General features: G+C 36.7%; 2 protein-coding genes and 4 non-coding genes across 7 annotated transcripts; all 6 read left to right on the top strand.

The window, feature by feature from the left end:
- The first annotated feature begins 4,608 nt into the window (after window positions 1–4,608).
- setd9 (SET domain containing 9) lies at window positions 4,609–6,767 on the top strand. 2 transcript variants are annotated; one of them, XM_028473135.1, is made up of 2 exons: window positions 4,609–4,986; window positions 6,268–6,767. In XM_028473135.1, exons 1-2 carry the CDS (start codon window positions 4,644–4,646, stop codon window positions 6,699–6,701), a joined length of 777 nt encoding a protein of 258 aa, XP_028328936.1. In that variant the 5' UTR covers window positions 4,609–4,643; the 3' UTR covers window positions 6,702–6,767. The 2 variants fall into 2 exon arrangements, with proteins under 2 accessions (XP_028328936.1, XP_028328935.1); XM_028473134.1 differs by having other exon boundaries at window positions 4,609–5,043.
- A 2,096-nt stretch (window positions 6,768–8,863) lies between these two features.
- eif4a2 (eukaryotic translation initiation factor 4A2) lies at window positions 8,864–17,817 on the top strand. Its single transcript, XM_028473201.1, is given in 12 exon segments — window positions 8,864–8,968; window positions 10,303–10,354; window positions 11,529–11,661; window positions 11,850–11,989; window positions 12,386–12,493; window positions 12,495–12,555; window positions 12,991–13,100; window positions 14,033–14,176; window positions 14,465–14,602; window positions 16,610–16,699; window positions 16,939–17,018; window positions 17,572–17,817. Coding segments are annotated over 12 exon segments (1,230 nt in total). The 5' UTR covers window positions 8,864–8,939; the 3' UTR covers window positions 17,717–17,817.
- Window positions 11,698–11,771, top strand: LOC114479895 (small nucleolar RNA SNORD2). Its single transcript, XR_003676040.1, has one exon. It is a non-coding gene; the product is annotated as a small nucleolar RNA SNORD2 (small nucleolar RNA).
- On the top strand, window positions 12,226–12,300 carry LOC114479894 (small nucleolar RNA SNORD2). Its single transcript, XR_003676039.1, has one exon. It is a non-coding gene; the product is annotated as a small nucleolar RNA SNORD2 (small nucleolar RNA).
- Window positions 13,131–13,308, top strand: LOC114479892 (small nucleolar RNA SNORA81). The gene has a single exon (XR_003676038.1). It is a non-coding gene; the product is annotated as a small nucleolar RNA SNORA81 (small nucleolar RNA).
- LOC114479891 (small nucleolar RNA SNORA81) lies at window positions 14,214–14,397 on the top strand. Its single transcript, XR_003676037.1, has one exon. It is a non-coding gene; the product is annotated as a small nucleolar RNA SNORA81 (small nucleolar RNA).
- Window positions 17,818–18,563: the final 746 nt, after the last annotated feature.

Genomic DNA, 18,563 nt, shown 5'->3' with positions numbered 1-18,563 from the left:
ACAAAAACAAAATAAAAATAAACTAAAAAAAATAAAATAGGCTATATTTCCAAAACAGTTAAATTATTCCATGACTTTTCAAGACTGGGAAATTGTTTTTATCAAATTCCAAAACTTTTCCAGGAATTTTGTCAAGGCCATGCAAGACAAGGCTAATCTATTTGTATTTCATACATTCCATACAGAATATGTGTAAAGATCCCAGCTACCTGAAGCTCAATCTCAAGTTTAAAATAGTGACATCTTCCGAAAATGTTTTATTTTTACCTATTTTTTTAAGTCTTTTTTGTGTTTATATCACATGTTTCTTTGACAACACAAGCACGGCACATGTTGTTCCTGCTTTACAAGCTAAAAGCATGATAGTATGATATAAAATAAATGTATAAAAAGCTGTAAAGAAAGGTGCGAACATCAGTTCCCCTTCAAACAGGAAGCCATGCTTTTATTTCCAGGAACTTCTTGAAGTTTTACTTCAAGCCATAATGGATGTTTGAAAGAAATAGTGCAACACATTCTACAGAAACCATATGTGTCAGTGACCACAGGAGGTTGGTTCGTTTTTCTGTGGTAGAAAACCTCAACGATTTTTTACTCAGCTTTTGGTTCACACAGTCAGTCAGTCGTCATTTTTTCAAGATACACATGTATTGGTTCATGTAAAGGTGGGGATTATTCCCCTCAGACAGGCACACATGGCCCTTTGTCATATAGTGTGTGGCCCCCAAAAGTAAAGGTACAAAACAACCACAAAATGATTCCAAATTACTCCAAAAAAACCCACTGAATTACAATAAAAGACAACAAACTACTCCAAAACCACACAAAATGCATGACTACAAAATACACAATAACAGTAACACATACAAAACAAACCAAATGACTCATAGGACACAGAACAAGAGCAATAATACACAAAATGACAACAAAAATACACAAAATGACTACAAACCCCGACAAAAAATATACAAAACAGCAAAAAATCTCCACTAAATGACTCATAACATACAAAACAACATAAGAAATACACAAAATGACATAAAATACATAAATTAAATATTAAATATAAATATAAAATACACATATTGACTACAAAAATACATGCAAATAATAGAAAAATATATAAAACAAACCAAATGACTCATAGTACACAAAACAAGAGCAATAATACACAAAATGACAACAAACCCACACAAAAGGACTACAAAAAAGTGAAAAAGCACGCAAAAATTAAAGAAAAATGTACTAGACAACAAAAACTACAATAAATGACTCAACACACAAAACAACATCACAAATACACGAAATGACAGGAAAATACACAATATGACTACAAAAATACAAAATAATATAAAAAACTAAACCCCCCCCCCCCCAAAAAAAACAAAAAACAAAACAACCACAAAAACATTGTGTCCTTCATTATTTTTGTTACTCTAAGTGCACAGTTGTTTCTTTGTGTGTTTTCTGTTTCCATAGAAACAGCTCTGCATATGCTGCACAAATTTAATGAGAGTTGAGGTGCCAAAAAAAACCCCATTGTAACGTTGTAACACATTTACAGAGGAACGTATCATCACCTCAGTGTTTACTTATAGCTCACCACTATGAATATACTGTTTCCATCTCTTCATCACACGTTAACCAGTGATTTAGGGCCCAGATTGTCTTTTAGATCATTATTCAAATCACACATCATGTTTTTGTCATTTTTTGTGTTTTTAGACTCATTTTGTGTATTCTTTTTATCACTTTTTGAATATTGTTGTGTATTTTTCTGGTTCTGTGTGTTTTTGTTTTTTTTTGTGTGTGTTTTTTGTGTCATTTTGTGTATTTTTTTTGTTTCACGTATTTTTGTTATGTTGGGGTTTTTTGAATCATTTTGTGTAGTTTTTTAGTTCTGTGTGGGGGTTTTTGTTTTGTTTTTTGTGTTTTTTTCTTGTTTTGTGTATTTTCATTTAAGTTTTTGTGTCATTCTGTGTATTTTTGTTGTCCTATTGTGTAATATTGTTTTTTGTGTGTGTTCTTGCTGGTGTCATTTAGGGTTTTATTTTTTATTTTTATTTTTTTTTTGTGTTTTTGGAGTCATGTTTTGTAGTTTTGTATTCATCTTGTGTGTTTTGCAAGTTTTCAGTCTGCATATTTTCTGTCATTTTGTGTTTTTAGTGATCATAATGTGTGTTTTTTGAGTCTTTTGTGTATTTTTACTGTTGTTTTTTGTATTATTTTTTTTTTTGTCATTTTGTGTGTTTTTGGAGTATTTTTGAGCATTTACTTTAGGGCCTCAGTTTTCCATGTTTGCTCTAGAAGATATTTTCTCTTATCTTTATTTTTTTATATCCACCCCCATGTTGTGCTGCTGAAATGACAAAGTTTCCCCTTGAGATGATCTAAGTATGTGCACTAAATTCAAGTGAGGAGCCAAAAGCAGGATTTGAACATATGATCTCTGTACAGGGTAAACACTGGCTCAAAAATGTACTAAGTGGATATTTTAGAATTTTGAGTCATCCCAAAGAGACCCCCGCCCAATGTATCCATGTTTATTTGTGCCATGTTTATCCGTCCATGGATTGGCTGTTCTTCAAACAGCTGCTCTGTTTCTGAGAATACATTGCTTAGATGAGACCCAAAGTACACAAAATTACTCAAAAATACACAAAATAACAGGAAATTTTCTATACCAAAAAACAAAATACATAAAATGACTTCAAAAACACATAAAGTAACTTCAAAAACACACAAAATGACCCAAAAATACACTAAATGACCCGAAAATCCACAAAATTACTTAAAAAAATACACAAAATAACAGGAAGATATTTAAAACGATAACAAAAATACATAAAATGACTTCAAATTATTCTCATAAATGAGAAAAATACACATAAGCAAAAGTAAAAAATGAAATAAAAATAACTCCGAAAACATGGTATATGGACTTGATTTTATATAGCGCTTTATCACCACACTGAAACAGTCTCAAAGCACTTTACATATCAGCTCATTCACCCTTCGACACATAGTCAGATACTAGGTTCGAACCCCCAACCTCTCAATCAGAAGACAACCCACTACCACCTGAGCCACGGTCGCCCTAACATGCAGCCAAGCAACAAAATGAGAGAAAAATATAGAACGACAACTAAAACATGCAAGATTGACTCCAAAAATACACAAAATTTGAAAAACATCTTTTTAAGTTACTCCAAAAACACACAATATGGCAACAAAAATACACAAATTGTTAGAAAATATACAAAACAACAGCAAAAATCCGCAAAATTGACTCCAAGAACACAATATGATAACAAAAATGCACAAAATTACTTACAGAACACACAAAATGACTCCAACAAACACACATGGAACCAAAGAAAAATATTTAAAAAGGACAACAAAAATACACAAAACAGATCCACAAAGACATCCACAATTTTCACATGTATTTTTTCAGATTTTCACATTTTTTCCGATTGTCACATTTTTTTATTTTTTTTTAAAGATTTTTACAGGTGTTTTGTGTGTGTGTGTGTGCGTGCGTGCGTGCGTGCGTGTGTGTGTGTTTTGCTCAGATTCACACACACAAAGGTCCTGATCACCATCCTGCTCCACGTGTGTGTGTAGAGCATCGCTCCTCCACCAGAGGGCAGTAGTGAAGCCTCTGTTGAAGATAAATGCCATTTAACCGATACAAAAACAGATGCTCCAAGAATATCTGCATCCTGCTGATTACAGTACAACTAAAAATGTTTTGATGACACTTCAAAAACACACTTTTCACTTACATCAATGTGATGCTATATTTTATATAACAGTAAAAATGGCATAGGTCCAGAGTGCACCAGCCAAATACATGATACTGTATAGTAATTAAACAAAATGACAACAAATCTATGCAAAATGAACAAAAAATATAAAAAACAACAACTGAAATACACAAACTGATTAAAAAACACACAAAATGACCACAAGCACACGCAAAATTAGAGAAAGTTTACAAAATGATCCAAAAACCCACAAAATGACAAGAAAAAAACACACGCTAGAGTAAAAAATCAAAACAAGCGCTCACAAAATAAGAGAAAAATCTAGAAAAAGACAACTAAAATACACTCAAAGTCAATAATGACTCTACATACAACATTCAATTTAAAACATACATAAAACATCCAGAAAATATACAAAATGATCCAACAACACACAAAATGGCAAGAAAGAAAAAAAACACACTAAATTAAAAAACACAAAACAACAACAAGCATTCACAAAATAAATAAAAAAATCTACAAAGATGCAACTAAAATACTAAAATACACTAATACTCAATGACTCCAAAAACAACAACAATGTGATTTGTAAAGTTTGCACAAATCCTGTTTGATGTTTTCCGAATTCAGTCTTAGCCTTTCAAAATAAATCAAGTCATAGACGTTTTCACAGTTACTTTTGCCATTCACATTCTAGTATTATAATGTCCCAGTTTGATCACTTATATGAACTACTTTCAGTGGCTTTTGAGCGTTTTTTCGCTTGCTAAAGAATAATGTAATAAGTGTATTGTTTTATTTTGAAGGCGGTGTTTTTAACATAAAAGTGCTATAAAGTCCGGCTGGTCGCTGCTCGTCTGTTCCTCTGGCTGAATGTTGAGCTCTGCGGTGAGGCGGTTTCTGGACAAATGGAAGTCGTACCGACACCGCTTCGTTCCGTGGGTCGTTTTCAATCTGAAGAAGAACGAGCAGAGCCTCCGGAAGGTGGACGATGCCAAGTATGATAAACTGGTTCCTGATGGGGAGGTTTCAGCCAGTCTGCTGAAGCTATTCACGGTTCTACACAGGATCCACTACGGGGGGAAGAACCACGCTGAGCTACGGCCTCCTCCTCATGATGACCCGGGCCTGGAGAGCAGAGAAGCGGACGCGGTGCTTCGGTGTCTGGGCTTCAACATCCACCGCAGACCGAGCTCTGTTCCCGGGGCTGGAACAGGTGTGTTCGTCAGTGAGGGCCTGGTCCTCAAAGGAGCCACCGTGGCCATGTACCCAGGTACTATGGAAAGACCTACATAGAGCTGCAACTAACGATTATTTTCATAATCGATTAATCGTCAATAAATTCATCGATTAATCAGTTTGTTTGTTTTTAAAAAAACAACAACACACAGTTCATCTATAAAGCACATTTAAACCCTGCTTAAGCTAATTAAACTGAAATAAAAGTGTCTGTCATGCACAAACACTCTTGCGCACACGCAAGTCACACGCAAACACTCGTGCGCACACACGCTAACACTCGGCATAGGTCCACAGTGCACCAGCTAAATACATGATACTGTAGAGTAATTAAACAAAATGACAATGAATCTATACAAAATGAACAAAAAATCACTGAAGTAAAAAACAAAACAAGCGCTCACAAAATAAGAGAAACATCTACAAAAAGACAACTAAAATACACTCAGTCGATAATGACTCTAAAATAAAACATACAAAAAAAATCCAGCAAATATACAAAATGATCCAAAAACACACAAAATGACCAAAAAAAACACGCGTGCGCCCACACGCAAACACTTGTGCGCATGCACACAGACACTCGTGGTGTGCACACACACAAATGCGTATGGGAGGTGAATCCATTCCAAATTCATGCGCAACAGTCCAACGAACGCGTAAATGCGTACCCTGCACCTGCACATCTGATCTACATTTTCCATAGACTTAGAATGGGTACACGGGCACAAGTCACGTCTGCATGTGTGCTTGCAGACACTTTAGTGTGCATACACATTAAGACCTGGATGTGCACCTAAGAAACATAGATATATCAGTCACACGTAGACGCAGGTGGCAGGAGTGAAGCTATAGCGATCAGGTGATCTTCACTATCAGTCACCGTCTACGGTGATCCACTCCCCATAAATGTGCGCCTACACAAACACTCGTACGCAAAACACTTGTGGTGCACTTGCACACAAATGCATGTCCACACAAACACTCGTACGCGCACACACAAAGCAGGTGCAGGTGAATCAAACGGCTCTGCGTCAAGATCAGTGACCATAAATCCCACGACGCAGTGAATCAATAATTACATTTGTTGCCAAAGCTCTGAATAGTCGATTTTATCAGTTCGTTGTTGCAGCCTTATTAATGAGAATCTCCAAGTTTCCATCACAAACAAACATACCAAACTTAACATCAGGAAAAACTAAAATTGTAACTGATAAACCGTACTGATCAGATGTTATAACGGCTTGTTGCCCTCCAGGAACCATCTACCAGCCCTATGAGCCCATCCTGCTGCAGTCCATCAGGAACCCGTTTGTGTTCAGGTGCATCGACGGCATCCTGGTGGACGGAAACGACCGGGGCATCTCCAGGATGGTGTTCAGGTCCTGTAGCGGCCGGGACCGCCTGGGGCCCCTGACCATGAGCGACACCAGCTGGTTGACGGACAGCCCCCTGAACCCTCTGGCCGTGGGTCAGTACGTCAACAACTGCTCCAGACACACGCCCGCTAACGTCTGCTACCAGGAGTTTGACGTCCCGGGCAGGTTCCCCCTGGAGCTCCACCGGTACCTGCCCAACGTCAACTACAGTCAGCACACACGGGGCCCTCTGCGCTGCGTGGTGCTGGTGGCTCTGAGGGACATCAAAGCTGGGGAGGAACTTTTCTCCAACTATTACACCATCGTGCATTAGATTCTAAACACTCCTTTTTTATATGTACTGCACTGAAATAATGTAAAATACACTTTTGCAAACACATTGTCTCATCATGACTTTGGATTTCAGATTATGAAAGTTTATTTCACAATCTAGGACAGTGGTTCTCAACCTTTGGGTCACAAAATACTTGGAGGGGGTTAGGGTAAAATGGTAAATGGACTTGATTTTATATAGCGCTTTATCACCACACTGAAGCAGTCTCAAAGCGCTTTACATATCAGCTCATTCACCCATTCACTCTCACATTCACACACCAGTGGGACAGGACTGCCATGCAAGGCGCTAGTCGACCACTGGGAGCAACTTAGGGTTCAGTGTCTTGCCCAAGGACACTTCGACACATAGTCAGGTACTGGGATCGAACCCCCAACCTCTCGATCAGAAGACGACCCACTACCACCTGAGCCACGGTCGCCCTTCACGGTTAGGCCTTCAAGAAAGTAAGAATAGTTTCTAAACAATTTTTGCGTATTTATACCCTTCTCCTGCAAATACACCAAACTTGTTGTATTTTAATCTATTTTCATCACTTTTTCTTTCCATATTTTTGCTCCTTTTAATGCCTTTTTGCTACATTACTCCAATTTCTGACACTTCTCCATCAAATTTGAATGCCTTTTCTGCACATTTTTTCACGTTCAAAACATTTTCAGCACTAATAAACCTTTTCAACCACTTTTCCACCTAATGTTTCATATGTTCACCCATTATTGTCAATTTTAACCTCTTTTTAGCCATATTTTGGTCAATTTAACCACATTTCATGATTTGTCTAACCCATTATTTGCCAGTTTAAACTAATTGTTCTTACTTTTTAAATTGCATTACTCACTCACCCCATTTTAAGCTTTTATGCCAATATTGATACTTTGGACCCTTTTAACCACTTTTTCTGTCCATTTTTGCACACGCTAATCAGCAACTTTTAGCTAATTTCTGTGGTTTTTAAAATCTCATTTCACCACCTTTTCCATCATTTTTGGTCATTGTTGAAAAAGAAATTATAACAAAATCAAGACGAAATTGAAATAAGACACTGACTAGACTCACATGCATGTTTGTCATGGCAAAATAACCCACATTTAAATGCAATTTTTCATCATAAAAAGAAAGACGATTTCAATTCTAGTGCAAAATATGACATGATATGATGGTCTTTACTTTCTGAAATATATATATATATGTGACAACTAGACTAAAAAAAACAGCTAGCACACATGAAATGAGAGGACAATATAAAATGAAAATACACAAAATGACAAAAAAAATAATCAGAATGACGAGAAAATATGCAAAATGACAAAGCAAAAATACACTAAAGGAATACAAAAAAAAACTTCAAAACATCTGTCGCACACGAAATGAGCAATATACAACACAAATACAAAATGACAAAAAATCATGTACTGATCTGTGCACCAAGAAGGAATGTTTTCAGAAATCTCATAACACTGCACCTGACAAACGTGTTTTCTTTTCACTGATTGAGCATTACTTGTCCTATCAGGTTGAGTGTGTGCGATGGTATGTGCTGCTCTTCCTTACAGAACACAAAGCAGATGCATGACATGAATGACTGAATCATAACATAACCTAACCGCTAGAGGAGACATGGGCTCGTCTGTAAACGTTTGCATTACAGGTTTACATCAAACTAGTAGTTTGTGCGAAAAAAACAGACTCATTGAGTCTGGAGGCAAGGCAAGAGAGCAGTGGGGAGGGAGGGAGAGAGAGGGATCTGAAAATTGCGGACTGCACCTTTAAGGAGGCTTTCCAACTTACAAGACTAGTAAATAAATGTGCCCATAGTCAAATCACTAAAATATGTATTGTAAAACCAAAAATATATATTTTATAGAAAAAAAGTTTAGATCAATGAACCAGCGAAGAAGGTCAGTTCGCATTTTGACCTGTTGGAGACGCTGTAGCAGCCTGCGCGCTTGCTATTACTGCAATATCCTTCCGCTGGGGAAAACAGTTCGCTCTAACTTTTATTTATTTTTCCACTTAATAAAATACTGTGTTCTATGTGATTAATCTTAAATTTATAATTGTACAATTAAAAGATTAACTGAGTCCGTTGTAATTTAATTCATAGGGTATTTGAGATTTGAGTACTGCACGAAACGTAGTCCGGCCGTATAAAACCAGTTGGCGTCACCATCAGCGATCTTTCTTCTTTCCAGTCCAACCTGAAGTTGGGAGCGGATCATGTCTAGCGAGTCTGCGGATTTTAACAGGTAAACGTGGTGTTGTTTGATCAGACTGTTCTATTACATTGTTTCTAATATTGTGATGTATGAATTAGCCGTATATGGGGATTCTTTGGATGTTATTTAGCAAAACAGGCCCCGGCCTTTGGCCCATTTGATGACTTTAGCAGCCTTGCTTCAATCATTCACAAATTGAGTTTTAAATCCACGACATACGTGTTCAGCTTACATTAATCATCGCATTGTGTGTGTGTGTGCGCGCGCGGTAACTTGTGTTTAATGCTGATGGACGTCTGAGGTGACACATGTAGTACAACATGTGTATTTTTGCCCAGTTAGCCGTCGAAGCTAACGTTAGCATTAGCAACACGGGCCTAGCTGTCCAACATAGAAGCCAATGCAGATTACTGCGGTGCGGTGGTGGCGGTGGTAACGGCAATGGCTTAGCTGGTAAACAAATCCATGACTCAATGTTACTGTTTGTATGGTGTAAATAATAATTAATAGCACGAGTGGAGGTAACTGCGGGGCAGGTAATAACTCCACACGCGTGGACTGGGACACGTGCTGGGCGTGACTCTGATCGATCGAATCCCACTGGTTTTTAACCACACCACGTGTTACTGAGACCTCAAGTCCCAGTGGTCTAGACTAGGACCTGTACTCAAAGTAATCTATTCCGTTACTAGTCAGAACTATTCAAATAAAGCTAAAAGCAGCTTAGTTAAATCTAGTTACTTGAGTAATTGTTTATAAAATATTTAAAAGGTGCCTGTACTAGTCATGTATATCACAATATGATCAATCCGAACTTACATTTTTTGAAAAAATTTTTTATCAGTACTGGTGAGCTCGAAAATTTGATTTTAAAAATTAAATGTGACCATATCCTCTGGATTGTTGCTGATCGGTGAGAAATGGTCACATGAGGAGGGATCTGGGTAATGAATTTAATACTTTTTAGGGTATGACAGAATTACTTACTGATAACAATTTACTTGAAGTACTATAGAGCTGTGTCAAGCAGAACAAGTCTTCAGAGTAAATTAGATTATAAAACCTTTATAAAAGAGGATATATTTACATTTGAACATAGGCAACTTGAATGTTAAGATTTACGTTAAGCATATAAGTGTTTCTGCTTCTGTCTGTTTTCAATCTTGTATGTTTTAAATTATGATTTATGTTTAAATAATTTTTTAAACTGAAACTCTTAAACGCATTCGTATAGTCTGCTCTGCTTAAAGCCAATGAGTTCATTATTTGTATCGATTACCATTTTAAAATGATTTTAGATAAATAATTTCATCGATTTAAAGTAAAGCACAGTTAAGTTAATTCTGTACTCTTGTTTTCTGCAGTTCAAGAGACCATGGGAGACCCGAGGGAATGGAGCCTGATGGTGTCATCGAGGTAAATTCACAACTGGTTCATGTCAAGACTTTACATTAACATATGTTCCCAAAGAGTGGCCATTAATTAAACTGGTAATATTCAGAATATTAGTCATAAAACCTGAGATAACACTTTAAACTTTAAGGGTTCACATACTTTTTCTGTTTTGTGACTTGTCCAAATGTCTTAATTAATGGAATTCCTCTATTTTAAAGCATTTTTATTGCTGTCAGGTTAAACAGGAAGCTCTTGAACGCTTTATTTATTTATTTTTTTTTTTTGTGGCTTTAGGCATCACTCCATTTTAACAATATTGTATTAAACACATTTCTAAGCACTGAGTATTAAACAAAAATAAAATGTTTATTTTGCAGTTAAGAAAAAAACATGAATAAAGGATTTTTATTTGTCATTATGTGCATAACCTGTACATAAAATAAGTTTCCTGTTGATGACTTAAATAAAAAAATAAAATGGAAAAATCTCAATAGAATATATGCAAAACAATAATGGCACAGAAATGGATAGAGTGCAGAAAGCTCAGAGCTAAATTATTCTTCGAATTAAAACACTACATACAGTCTCGAACAACTATTTTCTGTACTTTCACTTTTCTTAAAAATAAAACTTTCAGATAAAAATCAGTATGAAATTATCTGAGCTGGTGTATGTTATTACTAGGGATGTGTATTGCCTGGGATCTGGCGATACGATTTGTATCCCGATACATAGGCCAATATATCCCTATATTAAAATATAAGGCATTTATTGGAATTTTGTATCTTTATGACTTAAACAACTCATCTGTGAATTTGTACACCTTAATGAGAACATTATGTATGAAAATGTTTTATTGGCATATTTTACCCTCAAAACATTGACGGTAACATGCCAGCGCTCAGTTTTCCATGTTGATAAGTCATTTTACTCAAAATTTTACTTGACTTATTCTACAAAATTTCCCCAAAATAAATAGGTAGAATCACTTTACGCACGACCTAAATCTGCCCAAATGTATGAAAAGAATAAGGTGAATTTCCTGCAGACTGATATCTGGCACTTATTGCTTGGATATTGTTGGTAACTTGCATAGCATTTCTTGTTTTCCCGCCTTTAATCTGTGGCTGACATGAGATCAAACTGGTTAATGTTTGGCACCTGAACTAAAATGTTTTTGACGTCCCTGATTTAGAGCAACTGGACCGAGATCACGGACAACTTCGATGACATGAACCTGAAGGAAACTCTTCTAAGGGGAATCTACGCCTACGGCTTTGAAAAGCCTTCTGCTATTCAACAGAGAGCAATCATCCCTTGTATCAAAGGTACAGATGTGACCTTTAAAGTAGATGTTTGTCTTTGAGTGAAATGATGCTTTACCATCTTTCGGGACTTACTCATTAATGGGGATAACTTTATACATCACTGATCACTCACTGAAGCTTTAACTGTAGTAATCTTGTGTTTGTGTGCTGGCTTTTGATGGATATTGTCATGTTTTTGTCGCCATCAGGCTATGACGTCATTGCCCAAGCTCAGTCAGGCACTGGCAAGACGGCCACGTTTGCCATCTCTATCCTGCAGCAGCTCGACATTGAGCAGAAGGACACCCAAGCTCTGGTGTTGGCTCCCACCAGGGAGCTGGCGCAGCAGGTATGCCGTTCCTGAGGTGTCTGTAACCTCACCAGTGTCTCAGGCCTAGGCAGCACTCTGAAGACACTGAGTCAAATACTAAGGTACTATCTCCTTTTCTTTTTTTTTAATAAAATCTACCATTCTGCAAATTTAAACAAAAAACCCTTCTTACGATCGGTGCAGTCTCTATCCATGGCTGCATCGGTGTAAAGGGTGATCTGGCATGATTCTGTGCAACACTTTCCAATGGGAAACTGTGACATGATGGCATACCATCTTTCGGGACTGACCTTAACACGTGGAGAGTTCCTTTTATTTGCTGATCACAGTTGTTTTCCTTCACATTTGAGTCTGAATGTTGCTCCGGGTTCCTCGTCTCCCCTAAACGGCTTCATGTACCTGCCTCATCTTCAGATCCAGAAGGTGATCTTGGCTCTGGGAGACTACATGGGTGCAACGTGCTATGCCTGCATCGGTGGAACCAACCTGAGGACTGAGATCACAAAGCTCCAGGGGGAGGCCCCCCCACATCGTGGTTGGGACCCCCGGGCGTGTGTTTGACATGCTGAACAGAAGACACCTGTGTGAGTGGACGTCTCCTACATTTAAGCTTCTCATTGTGAAAATAAGGCTGCACGATTATGGACAAAATGATAATCGCTTGAATATAGAAAAAATAACCACAATTATTTTAGTCATAATTGAAATATCGATATTTATCAACCAGTTATTTATGTAGAATTTATTCTTTAAACATAAATAAAATCTTTCAAACACTAAAATCATGGTCACTTCTGCACAAAACACTTCATGTGATGTATTGTATATTTGTTCTATATACGGGTGCTGGTCACAAAATTAGAATATCATGAAAAGGTTGATTTAAGCACTGGTAGCTTTAACACTGTGTGCAGGTGCCTAACCTTTTCTCTTAAAGAGGTATGGTATCTGTAAACCAGGACTGACTGTATCGCTACATCACTGTAAAATAAACAAATTCCTTGTTTGGTTTTTTACAGATGCTAAATGTATTAAGATGTTTGTCCTGGATGAAGCCGATGAGATGTTGAGCCGTGGGTTCAAGGATCAGATCTACGACATCTTCCAGAAGCTGAACACAAACATCCAGGTACTTCCTGTTCCTCTACGTCTATGTCAGTCCTTCTGCCTCAAAAGAGCTCTGCTATAATCATGTGATCCACACGCTGGGTCACGTGATAATGCTAGCCGAGTTTAGCGTGGAAGGAGATCAAAGCGCTCTGCACTGTAAATGAGATGTGGTCGAACCTCTTTCTTAATGTTCTTTGGCCGCCGTCTCGAGGTGCAGAGCTACAGATCAGTCCTGTTTCAGGGTTTACCCACTTCTGTCACGTGACTTCGTTTCATCATCTTGTCCTGTTTAGAATATTTTACTGACTGTTAAACTTCCTGAAATCATACCAATGTGCTGAATAATGGGTGTGTAATGATTTGTTGCTGATTCGATTCATGGATGATATTTGTTAATTTAAAAAGATTTTATCCAAAGGAGCTTTTATAGATTTCTGATGTTTCTAGTTAAAGAATGGTCTATAAATTATGTATGTAAACAAACAAGGAAACATTTAATGTCAAATGTATTTGTTTTATTTGAATAAAGTCCAACCAACACTTACGTTTAAATGAATGGTTAGATTTTCTTCTCCTGTTTTAAATAAACATAGGTATTCAAATCTATTGATTACCTTTTTCAAATTATATTAGATTAAGTGTCATCGGGAAGGACAACTTGCAGAGCACAGATCGATGTAGTTGGATTGTAGTGAAATTACATTTCAACATGTTTAAACAATCACCTGTTTTGTGGTGAAAATTTTTGCATAATTGTTTGATCCCAAAACATGTGGCATTTCCATGTCATGTTAGAACCTGATTTTAAAGAAAAATGAAACGGGTCCTTAAGATTTATCTGTTTCAGAATTAAATTTTAGTTTTTTAATCTTTGCAATCACAGAAAATCAAAGGCCCTATGACTCATTATTTAAAAACGTTTGTGAAGTTGACGTTTGAATGTTGTTTCAGGTGGTCCTGCTCTCGGCCACAATGCCCGCGGACGTGTTGGAGGTGACTAAGAAGTTCATGCGAGAGCCGATTCGTATCTTGGTGAAGAAGGAGGAGCTTACCCTGGAGGGTATCAAGCAGTTCTACATTAATGTAGAGAAGGAGGTTAGTTTATCTAAGCTCCTGTAGTGTTGAACTGTAACGCGTTTCACCAAAGCACCCTGCTGGAACCGCACGGGCGGAGCCTCCGGGTTCAGCTCGTGTGACCGTGTAAGCACGGACACACCAGAGACGCAGAGAATCATCACAGGGTCGCAAATGAGACGTAGAGGGACCTCTTTCTTAATGTCCAGTGTCTTCGGCCTCAAGATCCTTGTGACACACGTTTAAATGTGAACGCATGTGATGCACTGTAGGTCTTTGTCTTTTGTTCAGATTGTTGATTGTTTTTAGGACTGGAAGCTGGACACTCTCTGTGATCTTTATGAGACGCTGACAATCACTCAGGCTGTGATCTTCCTCAACACCAGGAGAAAAGTGGACTGGTTGACTGAGAAGATGCACGCTAGAGACTTCACTGTGTCTGCTTTGGTACGACCACTTTAGCTTCTGTTTGGTTTAGTGCAATGAAATCTGTCACTAAAGAGCATCTAATTTGTCCCGCAGGAGAAAGTAAAACGGACGGAGAAAAGTGAATCAGTGTGAATTATTAAAATAAGTCAGTTATGTTTTTCATTTAAATTAAGGATCCCATTAGCTGGTACCTTAGTAACCAGCTAGTCTTTCTGGGGTCCAGAGACAAAAATAAAACAATCGCATCCACTACGATATTACAAATACAATTGAACATATACCCGATACAGCATTTTAAGACGTACATTTAATAATGGTCAATAAAATCTATTTCTGTCCTCCAAATACACAACTTCAATAAAGCTCTACGATATTTGCAGAGCTTACTATTCCCACGGTTGTATCACATGATGGCGGTCAGTTTTAATTTTAAATTGTTGAAAGAACTAAAGTGAACTACATTCCATTCATAATTCATTTCAATTAAGGATATTTTAGTCAGATTACCAATTTTACTTTAATATGGACAAGATTCTCAGAACTAATGCTGTAAATGGTAGAAAGTAGAGCTGTAAGAACACACGAAGAAAACAATTCGATTCAAATCCATATTTTAAAAAAACTCATATCAAAGATTGGGATGTAATGATGCACTTTAAACTCTTAAATACATGGAGGAAAAAAATAACTACAGTTAGTAAGAGCTGAAGAAAAGAATTGAAAGAAAGTCACACAATCTCAGGCAGATGTTCTAAATTTTGATCATGTAATAAGCTGTTTTGAATAACAGTTATTACTTGTTGTGACCTGAGGGGAATGTCAATAAACCTGCCATTAGTTTAATGCATTTTTGGAGTTTTATTCCTTCTCAGCTTACGTCATTTCTGTTAAAATTGAAGCCCAACTGTTTAAGATGTGTTGCAAACAGCTTAAAGAGGCGATGAGGTGTTACATTTGTTTTTGAAAGATTTTTTTAAAAAGGTATTGAGATTAACCTCAGGATTCCTGTATTTACCCTGTTTAACCCCAGAGTGTGAAGTCCTGCAGCCGTCCATCAGTGACTAAGCAGTTTAAACTTTGGGCAGAGAAACGCTCGTTCTCCACCACGGGTTCTTTGATCCGTAGGAATCTGTTACTTTAACATGAGCTACATGAAAATTGTCAAGTTTTTTTTTAAACTAATATTTTCCTCTTATAACCTTCTGAAGTACAACTTATGTTCCTGTCTTGGAATTTACTTTTAGGAAGTGAGACTGATTTCTAAACAAACATCACTAAAACGGTCTCAGCTATTGTTGAAGCAGATTATTAAAGCACATACTGTGCTGGACACGTTTTAATCCAGTTATTTGCATTGATTTTTAGCTGACTGAGCAAATATCCTCGCATCTCTTGTGGAAAGTAACTAAGTTGATACAGTATTAAAAATTTTAACATTTACATTAAGAATTACACCAGTTTTTTAACCTTGGGATTATGACACCATGTGTGGTCGCCTGCATTTCAATGGGGTTGTCTGAAATGTTTTTCATTACTGACTAAAAACGACATTTTATCTACAACTGTATTGTATGCTTTCAGTTCTTAAATATAAATGTAGCTAAAAATACAACGTAAATATTAGAAAAAAAGTTGATTAAATAGTGAGAATTAAAATTGTGTAATTTTTTTAAATTATTCCTTTTAATCTCAAACTAAATCATATTTTCACTTAAATATTAATTAAGTGACTGTAGTGCTACTCATTTTAGGGTTTTAGGAATCAATATTGGGCCATGCCATAAAAAATTCAGTTTTTAATTGTTTGTTCATTCTTTTATCTAAACCCAGCCTTAAAAGAACTCAACTTTTCCAAAATACTGAAATTTCCCTCAATTTATTCCACAAAAATTCCCCCAAATTAAACAGAATTTGTCACAAAAAATTTTTAAATCAAACATTATGCAAATATTGAAATATTTTTTATTTATTTATTTTTTTTTATAGTTTGGAGTTGAGTTGTTCATGTCGTGTTTGTGTTCACAGCATGGTGACATGGACCAGAAGGAGCGAGATGTGATTATGAGAGAGTTCAGGTCTGGCTCTAGCAGAGTTCTGATCACCACTGATTTACTGGTGAGAAACAATATAAACAATCCACTCATGGTTAGTTTTAACCCCAGAGTGTGAAGTCCTGCAGCCGTCCATCAGTGACTAAGCAGTTTAAACTTTGGGCAGAGAAACGCTCGTTCTCCACCACGGGTTCTTTGTTTTGTAGGAATCTGTTACTTTAACATGAGCTACACGCACTGTTGGTGTGTAACTATGATGTGTGTGTTTGTCATTGTGTAACTATGGTCTTCTCTGCCTCACAGGCTCGTGGAATTGACGTGCAGCAGGTTTCTCTGGTCATTAATTATGACCTTCCTACAAACCGTGAGAACTACATTCACAGGTGAGAAAAGCAGGGAGCGAAAATATCAGGAAAAGCACACTTTTTTTTTTTTTTTTTTTTTTTTTTTTCCCTCCCACTTTCTCGACCAAAGACGGCAAACGCCAGATTATCTGTTTGAGATTATCTATATTTTATTAGATTGTCTCATTTTCATATCGGATTACTGTTTGTAAAAAGTCACCTTTTTTACGCCATTTATGATTTGAAAACTTATTTTCAACTTTGTAATAAATAAAGAAATGTGCACTTAAATCACTTTAAAGTAAAGTTCTGAGTTGCTTTGAATGTGTGCATGAGGTTATCAAAGCTCACACACTGTATAATCTAAATTTAACAGATGCATTTTTTTAGATTTAGAAAATCAGGCCTTTTTTTTCCCACTTTCTCAATCAATGACGGCAAACAGCAGAATATTTAATGTTTTATCTGAAATGAGTCCAACATTTTTTTAGATCCAAAAAAAAAAAAAAAAAAAAAAAAAAAAATTCTGACCTGTTTTCTCCACTTAAAAGGAAAGATAAATCTCACACTAACGCTGCTGCTGCTTCTGCAGAATTGGCCGTGGAGGCCGTTTTGGCAGAAAAGGCGTGGCCATCAACTTTGTGACTGAGGAGGACAAGAGGATCCTGAGGGACATCGAGACGTTCTACAACACGACTGTGGAAGAAATGCCGATGAATGTGGCCGACCTGATTTGAGCTGCGAGGCGTTTCCTCTTTATTTTAAACGCAGCGATAGCGATCGTCCACTTGCATTGTGCTTCTATTATTAAAGAGGGAGAAATTCTCATCACAAATTTTAAAAGATTTGAATTTTTGGTATGTTTTATAGAGCGAGCTGACACTTCTGTGTGGTGGTTGCTCCGGGACAGTTTGTAGATTGTGACTTTGACGCAGAGCTACTCAGCCATGGGGCGAGAACATGTTAAAGTCCTTGACAGGTCTATTCTTCCATGTTTAAATATGCGTCTGTTGGCTGTTCTGCACAGATTGGTTATTTACTTGTGGACTAAAAGGTATAAGTGCTGTATAAAGTCTGCTAACTATGTTATGCTGACACATGTGCAATGTTTGGTAGATGTAGAATTGCTGGCTTTTATTTTTGTGAATGTTTTATTTTTTTGTCCCACTTGCTTCATTGTGCTCTCAAAGGTCGGCTGTATTAAGCCGACAATATTTACTCCAATATATTGTGATGTTTTCCACATTTTCTCTAATATATGTCTTAATAAACTGAAAGTACTGTTAAATTTTCTCTCATGGTGTCTTTGATTGGCTTCAACTTTTCACTTCCTCTACAACAGTGGTTTAACACAAATATTAAAGAACAGTTATGTGGAGACCAGGCCATTGTTTCCCCCTGGGATTAATAAAGGAGTTCTGATTTATGAATCTAATAAGCACATTATTGATCTGACTAATAACTTGTTATCCAGGAAGTTTACTATTTTGTTGTTGTATAAAGATGTAAATCTTTGATTTAATCAGAGATGAAATGTGACCAATAATGGTGAAATGGAATTAAAAAATAGAAGAAATTGGTTAA

Source organism: Gouania willdenowi, chromosome 17, assembly GCF_900634775.1.
Source record: "Gouania willdenowi chromosome 17, fGouWil2.1, whole genome shotgun sequence".
Taxonomy (NCBI): Eukaryota; Metazoa; Chordata; class Actinopteri; order Blenniiformes; family Gobiesocidae; genus Gouania; species Gouania willdenowi.
The sequence above is the reverse complement of the archived record's forward strand: the minus strand, read 5'-3'. Positions and strand labels throughout refer to the sequence as shown.